The 20,661-nt window shown below is 37.1% G+C and overlaps 1 protein-coding gene and 1 long non-coding RNA gene across 11 annotated transcripts in view; one reads left to right on the forward strand and one right to left on the reverse strand.

The window, feature by feature from the left end:
• Window positions 1–10,279, reverse strand: part of LOC114486400 (uncharacterized) — an 18,605-nt gene extending 8,326 nt beyond the window's left edge. The window contains exons 1-4 of one of the 4 annotated variants that reach the window (XR_003680046.2): window positions 10,075–10,279; window positions 7,866–7,925; window positions 2,884–3,035; window positions 2,216–2,354 (exon numbers count right to left, since the gene is read on the reverse strand). This is a non-coding gene — a long non-coding RNA (uncharacterized lncRNA). Of the gene's footprint in view, window positions 1–2,215; window positions 3,036–7,865; window positions 7,926–10,074 lie in introns of all 4 variants that reach the window. The other 3 variants (XR_003680045.2, XR_003680047.2, XR_008617526.1) reach the window with 3 other exon arrangements.
• Window positions 10,280–10,346: 67 nt separating this feature from the next.
• TWF1 (twinfilin actin binding protein 1) overlaps window positions 10,347–20,661 on the forward strand; it is a 37,642-nt gene continuing 27,327 nt past the window's right edge. For all 7 annotated transcript variants that reach the window (XM_055085667.1, XM_055085668.1, XM_028491423.2 and 4 more), the window contains exons 1-8: window positions 10,347–10,455; window positions 12,120–12,197; window positions 14,238–14,416; window positions 15,586–15,681; window positions 16,836–16,940; window positions 18,621–18,746; window positions 19,014–19,164; window positions 19,342–19,463. In XM_055085667.1, the coding sequence (XP_054941642.1) occupies window positions 10,431–10,455; window positions 12,120–12,197; window positions 14,238–14,416; window positions 15,586–15,681; window positions 16,836–16,940; window positions 18,621–18,746; window positions 19,014–19,164; window positions 19,342–19,463 (882 nt within the window). In that variant the 5' untranslated portion in view covers window positions 10,347–10,430. The remainder of the gene's footprint in view (window positions 10,456–12,119; window positions 12,198–14,237; window positions 14,417–15,585; window positions 15,682–16,835; window positions 16,941–18,620; window positions 18,747–19,013; window positions 19,165–19,341; window positions 19,464–20,661) is intronic.

The raw sequence follows: 20,661 nt of genomic DNA on the forward strand, positions 1-20,661 counted from the left end.
AATTTCATTTATTGTGTTGTTCATCATTGTTTGTTTGCTCTTTAGTTCTTCTAGCTCCTTGTTAAACGTTTTTTGTATTTTCTCCATTCTATTATCAAGATTTTGGATCATCTTTACTATCACTACTCTGAATTCTTTTTCAGGTAGACTGCCTATTTCCTCTTCATTTGTTTGGTCTCGTGGGTTTTTACCTTGCTTCTTCATCTGCTGTATGTTTCTCTATCTTCTCATTTTGCTTAACTTACTGTGTTTGGGGTCTCCTTTTCGCAGACTGCAGGTTCGTAGTTCCCGTTGTTTTTGGTGTCTGCCCCCAGTGGCTAAGGTCGGTTCAGTGGGTTGTGTAGGCTTCCTGGTGGAGGGGACTGGTGCCTGTATTCTGGTGGATGAGGCTGGATCTTGTCTTTCTGGTGGGCAGGACCATGTCTGGTTGTGTGTTTTGGAGTTTCTGTGACCTTATTATGATTTTAGGCAGGCTCTTAGCTAATAGGTGGGGTTGTGTTTCTGTCTTGCTTGTTGTTTGCCATAGGGTGTCCAGCACTGTAGCTCGCTGGTCGTTGAGTGGAGCTGGGTCTTAGCATTGAGATGGAGACCTCTGGGAGAGCTTTTGCCATTTGATATTACGTGGGGCCAGGAGGTCTCTAGTGGACCAATGTGCTGAACTCAGCTCTCCCACCTCAGAGGCACAGGCCTGATACCCGGCCAGAATACCCAGACCCTGTCAGTCACACGGCTCAGAAGAAGAGGGAGAAAATCAGAAAGAAAGAAAGAAAGAAAGTAAATAAATAAGTAAAATAAAGTTATTAAAATAAAAAATAATTATTAAAAATTAAAAAGTAATAAAAAAAGAAAGAAAAGAACAACCAAACCAAAAACTAAATCCATCAATGATAACAAGTGCTAAAAATTATACTAAAAAAAAGAAAAAACGGACAGACAGAACCCTAGGACAAATGGTAAAAGAAAGAAAGAAGAGAGCAACCAATCCAAGAGACAAATCCACCAATGATAACAAGTGCTAAAAAGTATACTAAAAAAAAAAAAATGGACAGACAGACCCCTAGGACAAATGGTAAAAGCAAAGCTATACAAAATCACACAAAGAAGCATACACATTCACACTCACAAAAAGAGCAAAAGGAAAAAAATATATATATCGTTGCTCCCAAAGTCCCCCACCTCAATTTTCGGATAATTCGTTGTCTATTCACGTATTCCATAGATGCAGGGTACATTAAGTTGATTGTGAAGATTTAATCCACTGCTCCCGAGGCTGCTGGGAGAAATTTCCCTTTCTCTTCTTTGTTTGCACAGCTCCTGGGTTCACCTTTGGATTTGGCCCTGCCTCTGTGTAGGTCACCTGAGGGCGTCCTTTCCTGCCCAGACAGGACGGGGTTAAAGGAGCAGCTGATTTGTGGGTTCTGGCTCACTCAGGCCCGGGGGAGGGAGGGGTACGGAGTGCGGGGCGAGCCTGCGGCTGCAGAGGCTGGCATGACGTTGCAACAGCCTGAGGCGGGCCGTGTGTTCTCCTGGTGAAGTTGTCCCTGGATCACGAGGCCCTGGCAGTGGCAGGCTGCACAGGCTCCCGGGAGGGGAGGTGTGGATGGTGACCTGTGCTTGCTCACAGGCTTCTTGGCGGCTGCAGCAGCCTTAGCATCTCAGGCCGGCTCTGGGGTCCGCGCTGATAGCTGCGGCTTGTGCCCGTCTCTGGAGCTCGTTTAGGCAGTGCTCTGAATCCCCTCTACTTGCGCACCCCGAAACAATGGTCTCTTGCCTCTTCGGCAGGTCCAGTCTTTTTCCCGGACTCTCTCCCGGCTAGCTGTGGCGCAGTAGCCCCTTTCAGGCTGTGTTCACGCAGCCAACCCCAGTCCTCTCCCTGCGATCCGACCAAGCCCGAGCCTCAGCTCCCAGCCCCCGCCCGCCCCGGCGGGTGAGCAGACAAGCCTCTCGGGCTGGTGAGTGCTGGTCGGCACTGATCCTCTGTGGGAATCTCTCCGCTTTGCCCTCCGCACCCCTGTTGCTGCGCTCTCCTCTGTGGCTCCAAAGCTTCCCCACCCCCGCCAACCCCCTGTCTTCACCAGTGAAGGGGCTTCCTAGTGTTTGGAAACTTTTCCTTCTTCACAGCTCCCTCCCACTGGTGCAGGTCCCATCCCTATTCTTTTGTCTCTATTTTTTCTTTTTTCTTTTACCCTACCCAGGTACGTGGGGAGTTTCTTACCTTTTGGGAAGTCTGAGGTCTTCTACCAGCATTCAGTAGATGTTTTGCAGGAGTTGCTCCACAAGTAGATGTATTTCTGATGTATTTGTGGGGAGGAAGGCGATCTCCACGTCTCAGTCCTCCACCATCTTGAAGCTGTCTTGGATGTGAGTTTTTAAATGTCATTATTTGACAATTGACCAGACAGATCTAGGTCAGAAGTACTAAACTACAAGTTGATAGTTCAGATATGACCTGCAGTCATGGCTTTTTTTTTTTTCTTTTCTCACTCATTGGGATTTTTTAAAAGTTTAAATAGAGATTTTACATAAAATCCCAATTTCTGAGTTTATTTGAAAATCAGAAGATTGGTTGCCCAGGCCCAGACTCCCATCGAGTTGGAGTTGAGTAGTAGCAGCTCCCTTTAGATTGAGCCTGTGGGCCATCTGGGTACTGCAGCCTCCATCTGTCAGCTTTATTCATTTATGTTATTTAACTGCCCTTGGGATGCATTTGATTTGTGACTTCTGAAGTTCTAAGCACCAGCTCCACCAAATTGTAAAAAGTAGAAATTCTAAGACTATTTTTCAGATCCAAGATCCATCTCCCCTCCTACAGTAATTGCCTTTCATTCATGGAGCAGTGTGCACTGGGTAAACCAGCCAACTTGGCCAAGGATGATTTGATACCTGAGCCAAGCAGGGTCAATCATATGCTCTCCTAGGAATTTGGAACTTAGAAACAACTATTCAATCTCTGCATATGGCTAGAACTGTGACTCTCAATTGGGAAGGGTAAGGTGGCCATATTCTGTCATTTTGAGTGCACAAGCAGAGAGATCCTGTTAGGAGAGAGAGAGAAAAAGAGAGAAGCAGAAATGAAGCCAGGCTCTTGGGATATATGAGATTCTCCTGTATCCTTATAATAAATCCTGTTATTTGCATACATTGGCTTAAAATGGTTTCTGTCTCTTGTAAACACTTGCCCTAGCCTTAAAAGCTGCTGACTTCCTCTCTCTATCCCTAAGATTTTCAAATCTCTGAAAGTTAAAAAATAAAACCTGATAATACATCATTCAGCCTGTCAGATGGGATTATACTGGTGCTCAAATAAGTCTACCTGTGTTCTTTCAAAATTTTAAACTGTTATACAAATCGAAGGTACTATTATTATGACAGTTCTGACAAATGTTTAACATCTGGAGACATAATAGATGAGGAAAAGTGGGAAAATATTCATGCTTAGAGCAGAGGATTCATACATATAAATTATACAAATAAGAATACATAATTTGATAGGGCCGACAATAAGGTGCCACTGTTTTACATCAGTTTTTAAAGAAAGAGGTAGGGTGAGAGGAGGCAATTTTTATAACTGTCTGAGTAGTCACTGCTAAAAACATAAAAACAGTTACCATAAAAATAAAGGTTTTTTTAAAGAAAAATCTTACAATGCAGATTTTTCAAAAGAAATTTGGTTGAATTGCATAAACTGATTGGAACTGTTTCCAAACAGTTGTTTTACTGAGTGGATATACAATCATTTAAATTATCAAAGAATCATACAGTTTGACAACTTAAAAAAGCATTCTTGGAAAACTGTTCAGCATCCTTATTTTGCAGTTCCGCTGAGGATAAGTGACTTAGCAACATTCATTTCCACATGTAAAATAAAAATCATCAAGATCTTTTAAATTCCAGAAATGTTTACAGAGCACTGTGATCATGATTATATCCCCAATTTGAGAAACAGTGTATTGAATGGAAGAACAAATGAATAAATAAGTAATAAATACATGTGAGATGCAAAAAGGAGCAAGATAAAGTCCTTGACAGCAAGGATTACACAGTCTAATAGGAAGACTGCAGTAAGTTCAAGTACATCTATGACTACAGAAAAGAGTAAGAGAGGTGCTAGAACAGACACACAAAATGCTAAAGGCATTTAAAGAAACAAGACTTCTTACATATTTGACATTGAAAAAAGGTTTCATAGATGTTGATATGGCTCCAAAGGATGGGTTAACTATTAAAAGGCAAAGACAGCAGAAAAGTGCTGGGTGTATAGCTAGGGAGTGAGGAGTTGTCTTCCAGATCAGTAAAACAGCATAAGACAGTGCAGTGTAGTTTGACTGGGGCATAGTGCACAGTTAGGAAAGACATGGCAGAGGGCCTTGGGTGCCAGGCTGACGAGCTTGGACCATATTCTGTAGGTAGTGGGAGGCACTGAGAGTCAGCATGTGGGGGACTGACCAGTCAAAGAGCATTTCAGGAAATGAACTTGACAGCTGAGCATGGATTTGTTCATATGGGGCCAATATAGAAAATAATATAAGGTAAGGTAAGAAGAGTAGAGTAACAAGACACAAAAAAGGGAACCCGAAGATGTTTTGCTTCTGAAAGTAAAACGGTTGAATCTATAAGATTTGGAAAATAATCAGATGTGAGGATTTGAAAGAGGTATAAGTGAGGGACTGGGTAAATGGGATACTTTATTTTTTTTTTAACATTAATTGCCTACTCTGTCTTCTTTTTCTTTTTTTTTAACATTAATTTCCTACTTCATTGAACTTTGCTAGGTAATTGACAAGAGTGATTCAGTGAATAGAGATTGGATATGGAAGAGTTCAGCCTCACAGTTCCAAATTTGAGCAATTTAATTACGATCTATGTTAATTTTGTATCTGATACATGCTATGTGGTTAATATAAGCAAGGCCTCCTAGGTCTGGAGTCAGCTGTGTAGCAGGTTAGAAGGACCTGTTTTTAAGTGATGATATCACATTGAGAAACACTGAAGTCTAGAGTAGGGCTAGTTGGATGAAGATATAATGAATTCATTTTTCACTTGTCGACGAATGAGGTAAAGAAGACAGAGAAGGAGTTAAAGGGTATTAGGGTTCTCCAGAGAAACAGAATCAACGGAATGTGTGTATATTCAGAAAGAGAGATTTATTTTAAGCAAATGGCTTAGGCAATTGTGGAGACTTGACGAGTACAAAATCTGATGGGGTAATCCCGCAGACTGGAGACTCAGGGAAGAGTTTCAGTTCAATTCAAAGGCAGGCTGCTGGCAGAATTCTTTCTTGCTCTAGAGAGTTCAGTCTTTGTTCTGATAAGGTCTTCAACTAATTGGAAGAGGCCCATCCACACTGTGGAGGACAATCAGCTTTACTCAAAGTCTACCATCTTAAACTTTAATCTCATCCCCAAAACACCCTCACAGTAACATCCAGAGTAATGTACAACAATAATACTCTGGACACTGTGGCCCAGCCAAGTTAAGAGGGGGATCAGTTTAGTGCAGTGTCAAAGAAGAGAAAAAGGAGTATGTCAAGAAGAAGCAACGATCAAGAGTATCAAAAGCCTCAAACATCTGTAGCAGGTTGATGGTTGAATGGTGACACTCCAGAAGATACGTCCATATCCTAATTTTGGAACCTGTGAATGTTACTTTATTTGGAAAAAGGATCTTTGCGGATGCAATTAAGTTAAGGATATTGAAATGAAGAGATCATCCTGGATTATCTGAGTGGGTCTTAAATCCAATGACAAGCATCCTTATGAAAGTAAGGCAAGGGAAGATTTGAGACCCCCAGACGAGGAAGAAGCAATGTGACCGTAGAGGCAGAGATTGGACTGGTGTGGCCACAAATCAAGAAATGCCAACAGCCACTAGAAGCTGGAAGAAGTAAGGAAAGATTCTCCCCTAGAGCCTTCAGAGGGATGGCAGCTATGATTTTGGACTTCTGGCCTTTAGAACTGTGAGAGAATAAATTTCTGTTGTTTTAGCCCACCCACTTTGTGCTAATTTGTTAATTAGCAGCTACAGGAAACTAATAAAAACATCTGAGAATAATATAATCGATTTTGCTATCAAGAAGGAAGACATTGGTCATATTCAAGAAAATGCTTTCAACAGAGCGGTATGGAGAAAGCCATATGCAAAGGTTCTAAGACAGAGGTTCACAAACTTTCTCAGTTCATGGGGTCTTTCATAACTCGGTGATTTTTTTCATAGTATTCCTAAATCAAAAGAAATACTTAATAGTTCAGTTTATTAAGCAGTCAGTTCCAAACAACTTAATCAGTATTTATGTACTAGCAACTTAGATGCTGTTTGAAAAGTAATACATAAAAATTGAAAGAAAAATATTTGATTTTATTTTTAAATAATCACAGTTACTTACTAACGGGATGCATGCACCTGTTACACACTACAGAACTTCCTAAATTTTGGAATTAGATAAGATGCTAGCCACTGTCATTTTCTGTTCAACACTGATTTTTGCCCTGTAATTGCTTTTATCACAGCAACCACTGAATATCCAGCTTTTCAAAGATATGACATTATGAAAAGGAACGTAGAGCAATCTAATGTTGAAACTGTAAACTATCTCGAGCTAATATTTTGTGCGGTATCAGAAAGACATCAAGTACTACTGTGTTTCCCTCAGAATTGTGTAATATCCCCCAGGCGCTTCCATGAGTTCACTGTGCTTGGGGCATCTCTGCACACAGTTTGGAAACCATGGATTGAAAGAGTAAGAGGTGAGAAAGTGTAGATGATATTTATAAGACTTTTAGTAGAAACTTAGGGAAGGAAAGCTAGAAGATATTCAAAAGATTAGGAAAGGGCTTCCCTGGTGGCGCAGTGGTTGAGAGTCTGCCTGCCGATGCAGGGGACACGGGTTCGTGCCCCGGTCCGGGAAGATCCCACATGCCGCGGAGCAGCTAGGCCCATGAGCCATGGCCGCTGAGCCTGCACGTCCGGAGCCTGTGCTCCGCAACGGGAGAGGCCACAACAGTGAGAGGCCCGCATACCGCAAAAAAAAAAAAAAAAAAAAAAAAAAAAAGATTAGGAAAGATATTCTAAAGTTAAGGGGAGAAACAACAGAAATAAAATATATTGGACAAAATCAAAATTAAATATTTCTGTGCATCAAAAGACACAATCAACAGAATGAAAGGGAAACCTACAAAATGGGAGAAAATACTTGCAAATCATATATATGGTCAATATCCAGAATATATAAAGTACTCCTACAACTTAACGTCAAAACAGACAAACAACCCAATTTAAAAATGACTTGAATAGACATTTCTCCAAAGAAGATATACAAAAGGCCAACAAATATATAAAAAGATGGTCAACATCACTTATCATTAGGGAAATGTAAATAAAACCCACAATGAGATACCACCTCACATCCATTAGGATGACCACTATAAAAACAAACCAAAAAGAAAATAACAAGTGTTGGCAAGGATGTGGAGAAACTGGAACCTTGTGCACTGTTGGTGGGATTGTAAAATGGTGCAGCTACTATGGAAAACAGTATGGAGTTTCCTCAAAAACATTAAAACAGAATTACCATACGATCTAGCAATTCCACTTCCAGGCATATGCCCAAAAGAATTGAAAGCAGTGACTCAGATAATTGTACACCCATGTTCATAGCAGTATTATTCAGAATAGCCAAAAAAGTGGAAGCAACCTGAGAGCCCATGATGGATGAACGGATAAAATGTGGTATATACATACACTGGAATATTATCTAGCCTTTAAAAGGAAGGAAATTCTACATGCTACAGATGGATGAAACTTGAGGACATTATGCTAAGTGAAATAAGCCAGTCAGAAAAAGACAAATACTGTATGATTCCACTTACATGAGGTAGTAAGAGTAGTCAAATTCATAGAAACAGATATAGAATGTTGTTTGCCAGGACCTGGAGGTTGGGTTGGAATGGAAAGTTATTTAATGTTAATATAAAGTTTTAATTTTGCAAGAGGCAAAGAGTTTCGGAGAGTGGTTGCACAACAGGTGAATGTATTTAACACTACTGAATTGAACACTTAAAAATGGTTAAGATGGTAAATTTTTTGTTATGTGTATTTTATCACAATATTTTAAAAAGATAAGTTGAGCAGTCATACGATTGGGATCAAATTAAAGATGTAAGTGCAAGAGATTAACCAAATAAACAGGATTTCTATCACAATCTGTTCTCTTAAATAGGTAAAATATATGCACCACTAGCACTATTTATACTCAATAAACCATTTCTCTAAAGTTGGTACAATGATCTAATCTGAAATGAACATCAGGCATAATAAATTAGTGAGATTTTAAGTGTACGGTCAATATCAACCAGAAACATTTTCATAAAACAATATCCTATGAAAGCATCAAGAACCCATGTGTTGCACATACGAAAATACAGTAAAATAGAGGAAATTATTTAACTATATGTAGAAATGTTGATGGACAATAAAAAAAAATCATTTTGGCCATGCTGTTCACATCTTAGCAAACATTTTCCCTTCTCAGATTTCCTGTTTTGCTAGAGGAACTTTGCTGTTTCATAAACAATGCACCCAAGCCCCTTGCAGTTTTTTTTTTATTTTTATTTTTATTTTTTTTTTTGCTGTATGAGGGCCTCTCACTGTTGTGGCTTCTCCCGTTGCGGAGCACAGGCTCCGGACGCGAAGGCTCAGCGGCCGTGGCTCACGAGCCTAACCACTCCGCGGCATGTGGGATCTTCCCGGACCGGGGCACGAACCCGTATCCCCTGCATCGGCAGGTGTACTCTCAACTACTGCGCCACCAGGGAAGCCCCCCCTTGCAGTTTTAAGTCAAACTACTGTACTGGCAGAAAAGAGGCATTTTCTGGTGGATGCCGTGGTGGTCTTATCCAACCTACCTGGACTTTTCTCCTCCAGGGCTGAACATACCGGGGTCTTTTCTAAGCATGAATATGGGAGAATAATTTTTTTCTCATCAGTGCTTTTGAGTAGTGCCAACCTCCTTAAGCAATTTTCCCTAGTCACCATAACATCAGTCAGTCCAAAAATTGCAGATGAACTCTCTGTGCTCAACAATGCTATCAAAACTGGTAAATCAGGGTGAACTGTTGTGTCAGGAAAAATTTGGTTAGAATGAAACACCTCCCTACATTTCTTAAATCCAAACAAGTTATAAGACTCAGATTACATTTTGCTTATTCCAGAATATGAGGAAGTGTTTGAGAAATAAGGCTTAAGTAACAAGAAACAGGGCATAGCAACGTTGCTTGCTGTGACCCTCGTAAAGAAATCAATTACCCAGCGGCTAGTTAACTAATTAAAAATACATTGCATTTGAAGAGTGATTTTGTTAACTTGCATTTATATTATTGGCCTGTACAGAGTATTTGTTGATAATCAGATTGTACTTTTGTATACTTGTCAGTTCAAGGCCCTAAAAACAAAAGACCCAGCTTTCTACCTAGGAAACTATAATCTAGGAGTCCTAGAAAAGTAGTACAAAAATAACTACTAAAATTATCCTTAGAAAGGGAAATACATGCTCATAAAAGCAGAAAATGAGAAATAATTTTAATAATATCTGCTATTACCTTACAAACTCATCCTTACGAATGAATCTTGAGTAATTACCTGACTAAAGAATAAACCGCCAACCTGAAGCAGAGCAGTATCATAGTTTGCAATGATAGAACTGACCACACAGGAGTACTCAAGTCAGCTAATCTCACTCTAAGTGGCTGTCTCTTTTTGGAATGAAGAGAAAGGAAAACCTGGTGTCTAAATGTGCCCAACTAACGAAAGGATAGTTAACAGTCTGAGATTAACTTAATTTAAAAGCGTGGGGGATTTTCATGGGAGACTGCCTATCAATTCTTTTTATAAAAAAGGGGCGGGGAGTGACCGTTTACATTAAACTGTATAGACTGCAGGAAGAGTAAACCAAGAAGGATATCATGCACATCTTTTTAAAGCTGAAAACGTGTGTTCAGTAAAACGTTCATTTCTGGTTTTGAGCAACGTTTTTGCTGAACCAGTGAAAGGCGGTGTCGGCAGGATCGCTGGAGTGCAGACCTCAGAGGGCAAAGCCATTCTGCCGGGCCAGCAGTGTTTCACCGTGGTGGAGGGGGAGAAACGGCGGCAAATACCGTGGACTGTGACCCCCGGCAGCGAGCTGAAGTTGAGGGCCGGGGGCCTGGACCTGCAGTCCGGCTGCGCCGAGACGTCGCGGGTGTCAAGAGGCCTGCGGCGAGAGCAACGGGGGCGCACGAGGACGCCGCGGGCCTCGCGGGGCAGGGGCGGAGCGGGGCGGGGCGGGTCGCAGGCTGATGACGCGGCGGGGCTGGTGGAGTAGCCGCCACTTCCTGGAGCCGCCGGCCGGGGCCGCTCGCTGCACTCAGCGCCAGAGCCGGGAGCCCGCGGCCGCCGCCATGTCCCATCAGACCGGCATCCAAGGTAACGGCGCCGGCGCTGCCTGCGGGGAAGGGGCTCCTGGGAGTTCCCCGGCGAGCCGGGCGGGCGGCGGGATGGGCAGGGCCGGAGTCGGTCCCGGAGCACAGGGAGTCGGTCTCCGGGACAAGCCGGGCCTCTGCGCCTCTCCGCGCTCTCGTGTCCCGGGCGCTCCCGGCCTGCCACCCTCCCAGCCCGGGCCGGCCGCCGCCACGTTGCCGATGGACCCGAAATTCGCCGGAGCGAAGGAAATGGCTTTCCGCGGCGGCCGGGGTGAAGGGGGCGTGCCTGCCGCCGCCGCCGCCCTTAGCCCAACTTTCCCCTTTTTTATCGGACTGGGAAGACCTGGAACCGTGGAGGCGATTGGGGCTCTTTTTGCTGTCGAGAGACGGGCGGATTTTCTTTTTCACGGTCCAACTTTAGAGTTGTTACAAGATTTGGATTATCAAAAGAAAGATGCGGGAATCTTTTTCATTTCCAGTAAGGGTGCTTCCCAAACTCTTCCGCATTTTCTTCCAAAATTGGAACATCAACACCGTTGTCTGTATCCTGAGTATGAGGCGTCTTGGTTGTTCTTAGATACTACCCAGGGAACTGAAAAGTTTGATCTGTATGGTTGCGTTTAATCGTCCCGGGCAGGCAGTTGAATGTGCAATTATAATTGACCCGTGTTATTTACTGGTTTGAAAATGGGCGGTCTGAAAGCGCTCACCTCATCAGAATCAAATAATACGTCCCGGGTTACTCGCTATCACTTAACGAGTTGTAATGTAAACACAAGCTCCTCCTGTTAATGGACAACGAATCTTTTCCCCAGGTGAACGTCTAATTGTGTTTTGTTCGTAAGGGTCTTTGACACCACCCCACACCTCCTGCACGTACAAACACCAGCAAAACAGTCGCAAATCTAAAAGCATTGTTTTGTCTGTGTTAGTTTTGATATATATAATTATTGACTTTCATGCTTGAGCGTTATAACAAGCAGTACTAAACAGTGGTTCTTGCTCTCAATATACAACTCAAGAATAAAATTAGAACGAAATTGAAGCTTTAATAGGAGCACAAGGGATAGGTTATTAAATATATATTTGCTCAGTGAGATTACTCCAGCTTTTTAAGAAATATGAGTTAGAGAAGTATGACCAGAAGTATGAGCTTGAATGAATTGTGTTGTCTTTTTCTTTAATCAGGATAGGGTATTTGACATTAATTGTTGTTTTTAAAGGTGAAAATGTACAAAATGAATTGATGGAGGAGGTGTGTTTATTATAAGCTTGAAATTGGACCAGAAGAGAGTGAAAGCAGGTTTTCAGCATTTTTCAAACAAGCAATAAAGGTGTTTTTCAAAATTGTGATTTGTGATTATTGGGTTTGAGAAACTTTAATATATTCATTCCCAGTGTAAATTTCTGCTATGGAATTATCTAGGCAAAACAGGTTAGAATTAATATACTTTTAAAATATGTTAATATTTATGTTTCTTAGCTGTATATAATGTCTACTGTTACACCTTTTAATTTTTGTAATTTAAATTATAGATAAGAGAATACTGCATCCTCAAGATTTTTTCTTTGTATTACATTTCATTTTTTCCCTATTCAAGTAGCATTAGAAAGTATTAATTCATAAGTATTAAAAATAGGTTTACTTTTCTGTATCTTTTTCCACAGCAAGTGAGGATGTTAAAGATATTTTTGCCAGAGCAAGAAATGGAAAATACAGACTTCTGAAGATATCGATTGAAAATGGTTAGTTAAGCATTTTTAAATGTTGTTTGTCCTTGGATTATTGGCTGTTGTATTTTAAACTTCTAAATCATTGTCAGTGATTTGGACTATTAATAAATGTGAAGCAGGTTCAGAGCTCGCCTTTAGTTAACTTGGCTCCTCTACATTTTGGACATGTCCTACGGGCCCCTGCTTACCTTACCTTCTGCATTCTGTAGTTGACTCTCACGGAAACAAAAAGGTGTTGTTTTTGGCGTGACATCTTCCTCTTACACTTTTTGTGTCTCAGTTTCTGTACCACAATTTGTATCTAATATCAGTGCTTGCATCTCTGGAATGAAAATCAGTAACAGGTGATTATCCCACACACAAAAAAGTTACTTGTGAATTGTTATTCAGTAAAGTTAGTTTTGAGGTAGAAAGGAAGGATTTTAAACCCTCCCATTTTCTCAACTTGATTGCAGTGTATGCTGCAGAAATGATTCCTCTTTCTTGTTATGGGAAAAAGTTCTGAGAGTGTAACAAACTATAAATTGATCCTTTCAAAATAAAGCTGTACATAGGGAAATTCACTGGGTGGGAGAGTTTTAATTCAGCTGGTTTTAGTGTGAATAATTAATATTATAACTACTTAATCTCAAATGAATATGTTAAAATATTCCATTGACATAATTTCTTAAATACCTTAAATATTTTGCTTTGGAAAAATATCTTGTTCTTTCATAAACTGGAAGTAAATCTGATTTGCTTTCCATTTTCTCTTATATATTAAAAATACCAAAATAGTTTGAAAAATAGGCAGTTGTTCTACATATATTAACACACTCAACAAGAATAAACATACTGGAAAGAAGCATATTTTAGAACTATTGAATTAAAATTTTAAATGTCATTACTTCCTAACTGACTAGTTAAGTAAGTAAAATGGAAAAGTTTATATAACTAACGTCTCTATAGCAGGAAAATGACAGTATTTCCTCTATCACTATTTTCTGGTTTTATTTTTGTTTTGAGAAATTTTTTAAATAAGGAAATTATGAATAATAAATAATATAACAAATACTTCCATCTCTTCTTAAATTAATAACTGCTAACATTTTTATCATATTTGCTTCAAGCCTTTTGTAATTTAATGTTGTGATATAAGAACATTCGCTTTAAACAGTTTTACTTCCTGACTTTCTCCTGAGGCAACTATATTAAGAACTTTATTTTTGTTCAATTTGTTTTTTATATGTATCCCTAAATAACATATAGTGCTGTTTTGAGTTTTTAAGTTCACATAAACTGACATCTTTTTCTGCATCATTCCTTTTCCTGTAAACATTGCTTTTATAATTAGTTTTGATAGAGGCTCACTAATTCTTTTTAAATATGAATAGAATTGTATAATATGACTATGCCACATATTATATGTCCATTCACTTATTGATGAATATTTAGGCTATTTTTAGTTTCCACTGTTATTTTATAGTGCTGCAGTGAACACCTTGGTATATATGTGCAAGAGATTCTCTATGCAGAGTACATTAGCAGTTTCACTTGATTCGCCCAATAATGCCTCAAAGTGGCTGTACCAATTTATGTTTCTGGACAAATGTTAAAATTTGTAGCATTATGGCCAAATAGTAGCTAAACCTGTTTTTATTTAGTATTTCTTAACTGTACAATTCAGTGTTTAATTTCAGAAATTATACCTTTGAGCAGTAGGACACTTAGTTAAATATATTTTGTTGATAATTTATAGCATAAATATTTGGACAGTAGAATATAATCACCCTCTCTTCAACCATCCAACTCAACTATTTATAATCATTTTTGTATGTTCCTTTCTTGTGTTTATAACATTATTTTAACTATGCTGGTTATAATTTTTGTATCTGTTTTTAATATTACTTTATATTATATTTATTTTCTGTGTTACAACTTTTGCCCTTTCTATATTTTGATGTGAATAATAGCAATTAAGAACTAACTATTAATTTATTCTTCTATTCTTCATTATTCTACCATTTGGCATTTTAAACCATTTATATATCTTTTAAAAATTGTTCTTCATAGAGAAACTTGTGATTGGAGCGTGTAGGCAGCCTTTAGATTCCTGGGATAAGGATTATGATTCCTTTGTTTTACCCCTGTTGGAGGACAAACAACCGTGCTACGTATTATTCAGGTTAGATTCTCAGAATGCCCAGGGATATGAATGGATATTCATTGCGTGGTCTCCAGACCATTCTCATGTAAGTAATTTTTTGGTTACTTGTTTAACATTAAAAGCTAGAAAATTTTTTTCTGAAATATTCCTAGGCCAAGAGAAAGTTAAGAAGCAACAGTCATATCTCATAGATGGTAATGATAATGGAAAAAATCCTTGTGATTGGTAATGTAGAATCAGGGGTAATGTACTTAGATTCAGAAATCTTGACCTTGATTGAAATCAGTAGAATGATTGATTTTGAATTTAAAAATTTGTGGCAATTATAAATGACTCTGTGGACCTCTGAAGAATGAAGGTTACTACTTTGAGAGTAATAATTGAAATAATTCTTATAGAACTAACTGAACATTTTATTAAATATTCTCAATAGCTACCATTCAAGTGACGGGCATACACACAAAAAAGTATTTCTCTTAGGAGAGTTAGTAGACTGATTAATAGAATAAAATAAAAAACTAGTATATGGATACTGCCCAATATTTTAAAAATTAATTCTCTTGTTTCTCATAGAAAAATAATAATTTTAAAAGTTATGTAGATATCATTCTCAAAAGTTATCACTTCCTATTTAATTCTGTATATGCTGTCTGAAAGAAATACTGGATTTGACAGTGCAAAATTATGAAATGATTTCTATTGGGTGGCAGTTATCTTTAGTAGTTTTCTATAGATGCTATCAGACTCTTTAATAATAGTATATATTGTAGTTCTTTTCTACTTTGTCCCTCAGAGAATGGTTTATGCCATAGTTATGCCATGAATATTTGATTCTTAAACAACTAAATAAGTAGTGTCTGACCTAGACTTGCTTTGAGTAAAATGTCATTATCAAGTTTACTTCATTTCCATGATTTTAAAATAGTGTTTTAAGTAGTTTTTTTAATTCCTGAATTCATTTTATACTTTGAAAAAAATGAATGATTTTCTAAAATTTAGTTTTTTTCTACTTTTCAAAAAATATGACTTGTAAATTGAAGTCTTCCTTAGTAGCTGTTGATATTTTAGATGCTGATGTTATGATGGTTATTTGTATACACATATTTTAGCATGTTACAGTCAACGGACTTCAGCTTTGTCACAGTTTATTTTCTTTTTAATGTGCTTGAAGATTTTCATACATTTATAAAGTGCGTTCTTTTGTAATGATAGTTTTCATCTATAAACTTATAAGTAAACTTTCACAATTACTAGGTTCGTCAAAAAATGTTGTATGCAGCAACAAGAGCAACTCTGAAAAAGGAGTTTGGAGGTGGCCACATTAAAGATGAAGTGTTTGGAACAGTAAAGGTACAAAACTTATACTTTTATGTAGATTCTGCATGTTGCACCAAGGTAATGGGATAGTTAATGTGAATTATGACTGGTGAATAGGTAAACATAAAGAATAAGAGAAAATATTATGTTTCATATGATATGCAAGTTAACTGAAACATCATACTTAACACTTTTAAAATATGTTGGAATCTCCTCTGTTAGTCTTCAAACACTAGAATATCCCTTGGAGATCATTTAGTTCAACCCCTCATTTAGTTCAACCTTTTCATTTTAAGGATGGGGAGATAGGCTCAGAAAAATGAGAGACTACTTAAAAGACATAGTAGGTTTTAGATATTTTGGACGTTTATACTTATGCTGTGGAAGCAATAGCTGTATTAATTGAGCTAGAATATTGAGGCAGGTAAATTGATTGATAATTAATTGGGGTAATTGTTGATTAATTAATAAATTTAGTTAAGTTATGATTAAGAATTTACTTCATTGTAAAATTTATATGGTAAATACATGTATGTAGATATACCCCAAAATTAAGAAAATTACAGTGTATTTTTTGAACAGGTTTTTTGTTTTTTAGAGCTTTTATTGTGATTCAGGGAGTAATATATTCTGGTGGATAGAGCACGAGACTAGATGGGTATCCTTTGCTTATTCACATCAGTTGTGAAGTGACCTGGTTTCTCAATTCTATTCTCAGTCTTCCAAACCACAAAATTTTGATGAGAAGTAAACTTCTTGGGAATATTTTTTATTTTAAATAAAAACTGTAATTATTTTCTATGAATAATTATAGAGAAATTATATAATTCATTATAGTACAGAATTCAGAATCTGAATATGTTGATTATTGAATAACTATGAGGCAGGCTTCCCCAGGTTAATTATAATTGCCCTATAGACTTGAAGCATGATCAGGTTCGTTATGTGGCTGGCGTTATCACCATCACACTCACACAAAAGATCTAGTAATTATAAGGCTTTAGGAAATGAAGTGTAGCTAATCCCCTTAAAACTTTTGAAACCTGTAGAACAGAATATTTTTAAAAAAAGAAGTAATAAAATTATTGTTACTATTTATTTTTAGTTAAAATATTTTCTGTTAAATTAATGATTTTGTTTTCCTAAGTAGCCTCACAACTAGTAACAGGCAGTTTCTGTGCTCACAGGAAGATGTGTCATTTCATGGATATAAGAAATATTTGCTGTCACAGTCTTCTCCTGCCCCACTGACTGCAGCTGAAGAAGAATTACGACAGATTAAAATTAATGAGGTATTATTACCATTTTGAAATCTTGCAAGGTTCTAAGTGCTTAAAAATATTGTATTTTTAATTAATTGATGAAGAGGTAACTAGAGAATAAATAAGTTAGATAGCTTACATTTATTCTGTTCAGTTTAGAGACAAGACTGTGCTCAATGTGTCTTCAGGAAAAAGTTACAAGTGAATATTAAATTTCATGTCAGTTTCATAAATAGCTTTCTCCTGTCTTTATAAAAATGTAGGTTATAGGTTAGTAATCTTCCTGTGAGAAGTACAACTGTTTTTAACTTTGTACTTTGAATACTAAATATCGATAAATGGGAAAAGTATGTGTTACCCATTTAGTGTGAGGGATATTATATCTAATGAGGTTGCCTGAAGAAGGTTTGTTTTGTTATTTCAGAGAATACTGATGACTAAAGAGAGTAAAACATAAATGCTGTAATGTGTTTAGGATTTCTAGAGGCTCTATAAATTAACTTCTATGGACATTACTTGGATGGGTGTGTGCATATATATATATATATATGGGAGATGGTTATTTGAGTACTTGTTTAGCATATTAGAGTCAATAAGTTTCATCCATATTATAGTTTATCATATTTCTAATGTGTTTACTGCAGCACTTCTAAGTTAGAATAGCTACTGTATTTCTACCGGAATTTTATAGAAAAGAACAAGTAGCAGAAACTACTATTCACTTGTCTGAGTAACAGACTAATAAGAATCAGTCTGAAAAGTGATTGAATATTATTTAATATTGACCCGATAGCAAGGATCTATCTTTATATTATTTTAACTCCAGTTATTTGAGTATGGATTTTTACATGATTTTTTTTACAAGTTTGATAGTTTGTTTTATTCCTTGCAATCAGAACCCAGAGGATCTTATTGGGGTATGCATTTGCATATGTTCTATGATGTTTTCATTATCCAATACCATTTATGCTGTAGAATCTCCATTCATTTTTTTTTAAAGTAAAATTTCTATTGACTTTATTGCAACACTGCAAATGAGACCCTATATTATGCTGTCATTTACTGAGTATAAAAGTCTTAAATATGTGCATTGAAAGCTTTCTTGACGTACTCTTCTCTTCTTCTGATACGTGCACACCCGTGTTCTTAGTAATGAAAGCTCTAAGTCTGGAACTTCTGCAGTAGTATAATTTGTTGAGCTGTGTTGTGTCTTTGTATATTGTTTGTACTCCTTTCAACTCAGTGCATGGTGTTTGTGTTGCATTTTATGTCTAGCAGAACAAAGTAAAGTTCTACGCATATTGTATTTATATCACACGGTTCATAAATTTTATCAAGTAAAATTTTGTAATTAAAAGTGTAATCTGAAGACACTTCAGAGAGCTTACGTAGCTCATGGCAATTGTGCCAAACCAAACATATAAGCAAAGCCCCACTAACATTGCACACTCAACTCAGATGTTCACTTCCGGCATTTTCATCAAAATGTGGCATACACTCTGCATGTTGACAAAGTGGTAGCAGAACCTGAAACAAATGTGAAAATTATTTGCTTTTTAAGTTCATAGTGTTTTAAGTGTTCATTTTAATTATATTAAAATGGGCAAGGGTGGAATGACCCTCACTCTGTAGAGGTTGGGTTTTCTTTTCTTTGCCATCTGACACTGCTAAATGCTAAACTTCATCGGTAAATTGAATATGTCATACTAGGTACAAACTGACGTGAGTGTGGACACTAAGCATCAAACACTACAAGGAGTAGCATTTCCTATTTCTCGAGAAGCTTTTCAGGCTTTGGAAAAATTGAATAACAGACAGCTCAACTATGTGCAGTTGGTAAGAGATATAATGATTATTATGAAATGGCTTCACTTTTTGGTATCTATGGCTTGTATAAGGTTTGTTTTTAATGGATTTTAAATCTTTTTATTTGCATCCTTTTTATTTTTTATTCATTTTTTTTTAAACTACAAAAGCAATATATATTCACTGTGGAAAAAGTGAAATTGTGTAAGTTTCCCCTTGTCTCCTTGTTTTTTAATTTATAAATTTTAAATTTCCGTGTATCTGTCTTAATAAATGTATTTTGTTTCTTATTGACAGGAAATAGATATAAAAAATGAAATTATAATTTTGGCCAACACAATAAATACAGAGCTAAAAGATTTGCCAAAGAGGATTCCCAGAGATTCAGCACGTTATCATTTCTTTCTGTATAAACATTCCCATGAAGGAGACTATTTGGAGTCTATAGGTATATGATACTTTTTTTTTTTTAACATAATACTTTCAGTTTGCTGATTGATATTTCATCACTATATTCTTTCTTATTTCTTGGCCAGAGGGCTTACTTGTAGCTTTATGAGGTTTAGCATGTGCTTTAATTGATATATATGCTGCTAATTGGATTTATTATTATTTTAATTTACAGTTTTTATTTATTCAATGCCTGGATACACATGCAGTATAAGAGAACGGATGCTGTATTCTAGCTGCAAGAGCCCTCTGCTAGAGATTGTAGAAAGACAACTACAAATGGATGTCATTAGAAAGGTAATTACCTATCTATTTATTTATCTAATGTATTTAATCTAATTTATCTTATTAATATATTTAATACCTACCTATTTATTTTAAATTTTTCAGTTTTTGTTACATTTTTATTGTCTTTCATATAGTTCGTGATGTATTGTGGTTTATAAATGAAAGTTTTTTTTTTCTTATTCTCATCATAAATCCTTAGGAACTCCTCTAAGTGCTTGAGGATGACCTATCATGACCCCAGTCTCCCTGTAGATCTGTATTCTCTAATATGTAGCCACAAGCTACATGTGGCTATTTAAATTTAAATATACATAAAAATTAAACAATTTAAAATTCAGTTCCTTAAAAGCACCAGCCACATTTCAAGTGCTCATTTTAGCCACATGTGGCCAATGGCACTGTATTGGATGGTGCAGAATTTAGAGAACATTTCCATATTGCAGAAAGTTTTGCTGGATGGTGCTACTAAAGCTGCATACTTGTGATTGTCTCAAGATTTTATTAGTAAGGAACTACAGTCTCTATTTATAACTGAACCATGGGATGGTTGAGAGTCTTTCCAGTTGTTGGGGAAAGGAGAGAATGGGCATAAACATGAATTTTGGGACCTAAGTTACAAGTTTTCTTAAATTTATTTTCTTAAATGCAGGTGAGGCATGGGAAAAGATATGGTTTATTCTTGAGCCCTTCAACTCTTAAAACACAGGTCCTTACAAATTACCAGTGTTTTAGGCACTGAGCCCTTTAAGAGCTTTTTAAGTTCTTAAGAATCACTTTCTATAGCAGGGGCTGGCTGACTTTTTCTACCAGAAGACCAGATAGTAAATATTTTAGGCTTTGCCAGGCCACATATGGTCTTTGTCACATATTCTTCTTTGTTTTATTATTTTGTTTGTTTTTACAACCCTTTAACAATGTAAAACACGCTCTTAACTTGAGCAGATTTGGCCTGCAGGCCATAGTTTGCCAACCCGTGTTACAGAGTGATTTCAAGTGACCCAAGTGATGAAAGGGCCATGATAATGTTTCTTGAAAATATGTAGTGTACCAAAGCAGAACAACTTAAGAATATAGTGGTGATTCCTACTATACTACTTTTAAACATTAGTTTAATTGGAGAAGAAAGAGAGAACCAAATAGAAAATGACTATAGCTAATTATATATATATTCAAGCAACTCATTGAGCTCCCTCCTCCTCCCGCCAAA

This window comes from Physeter macrocephalus, chromosome 6, assembly GCF_002837175.3.
Source record: "Physeter macrocephalus isolate SW-GA chromosome 6, ASM283717v5, whole genome shotgun sequence".
Classification (NCBI taxonomy): Eukaryota; Metazoa; Chordata; class Mammalia; order Artiodactyla; family Physeteridae; genus Physeter; species Physeter macrocephalus.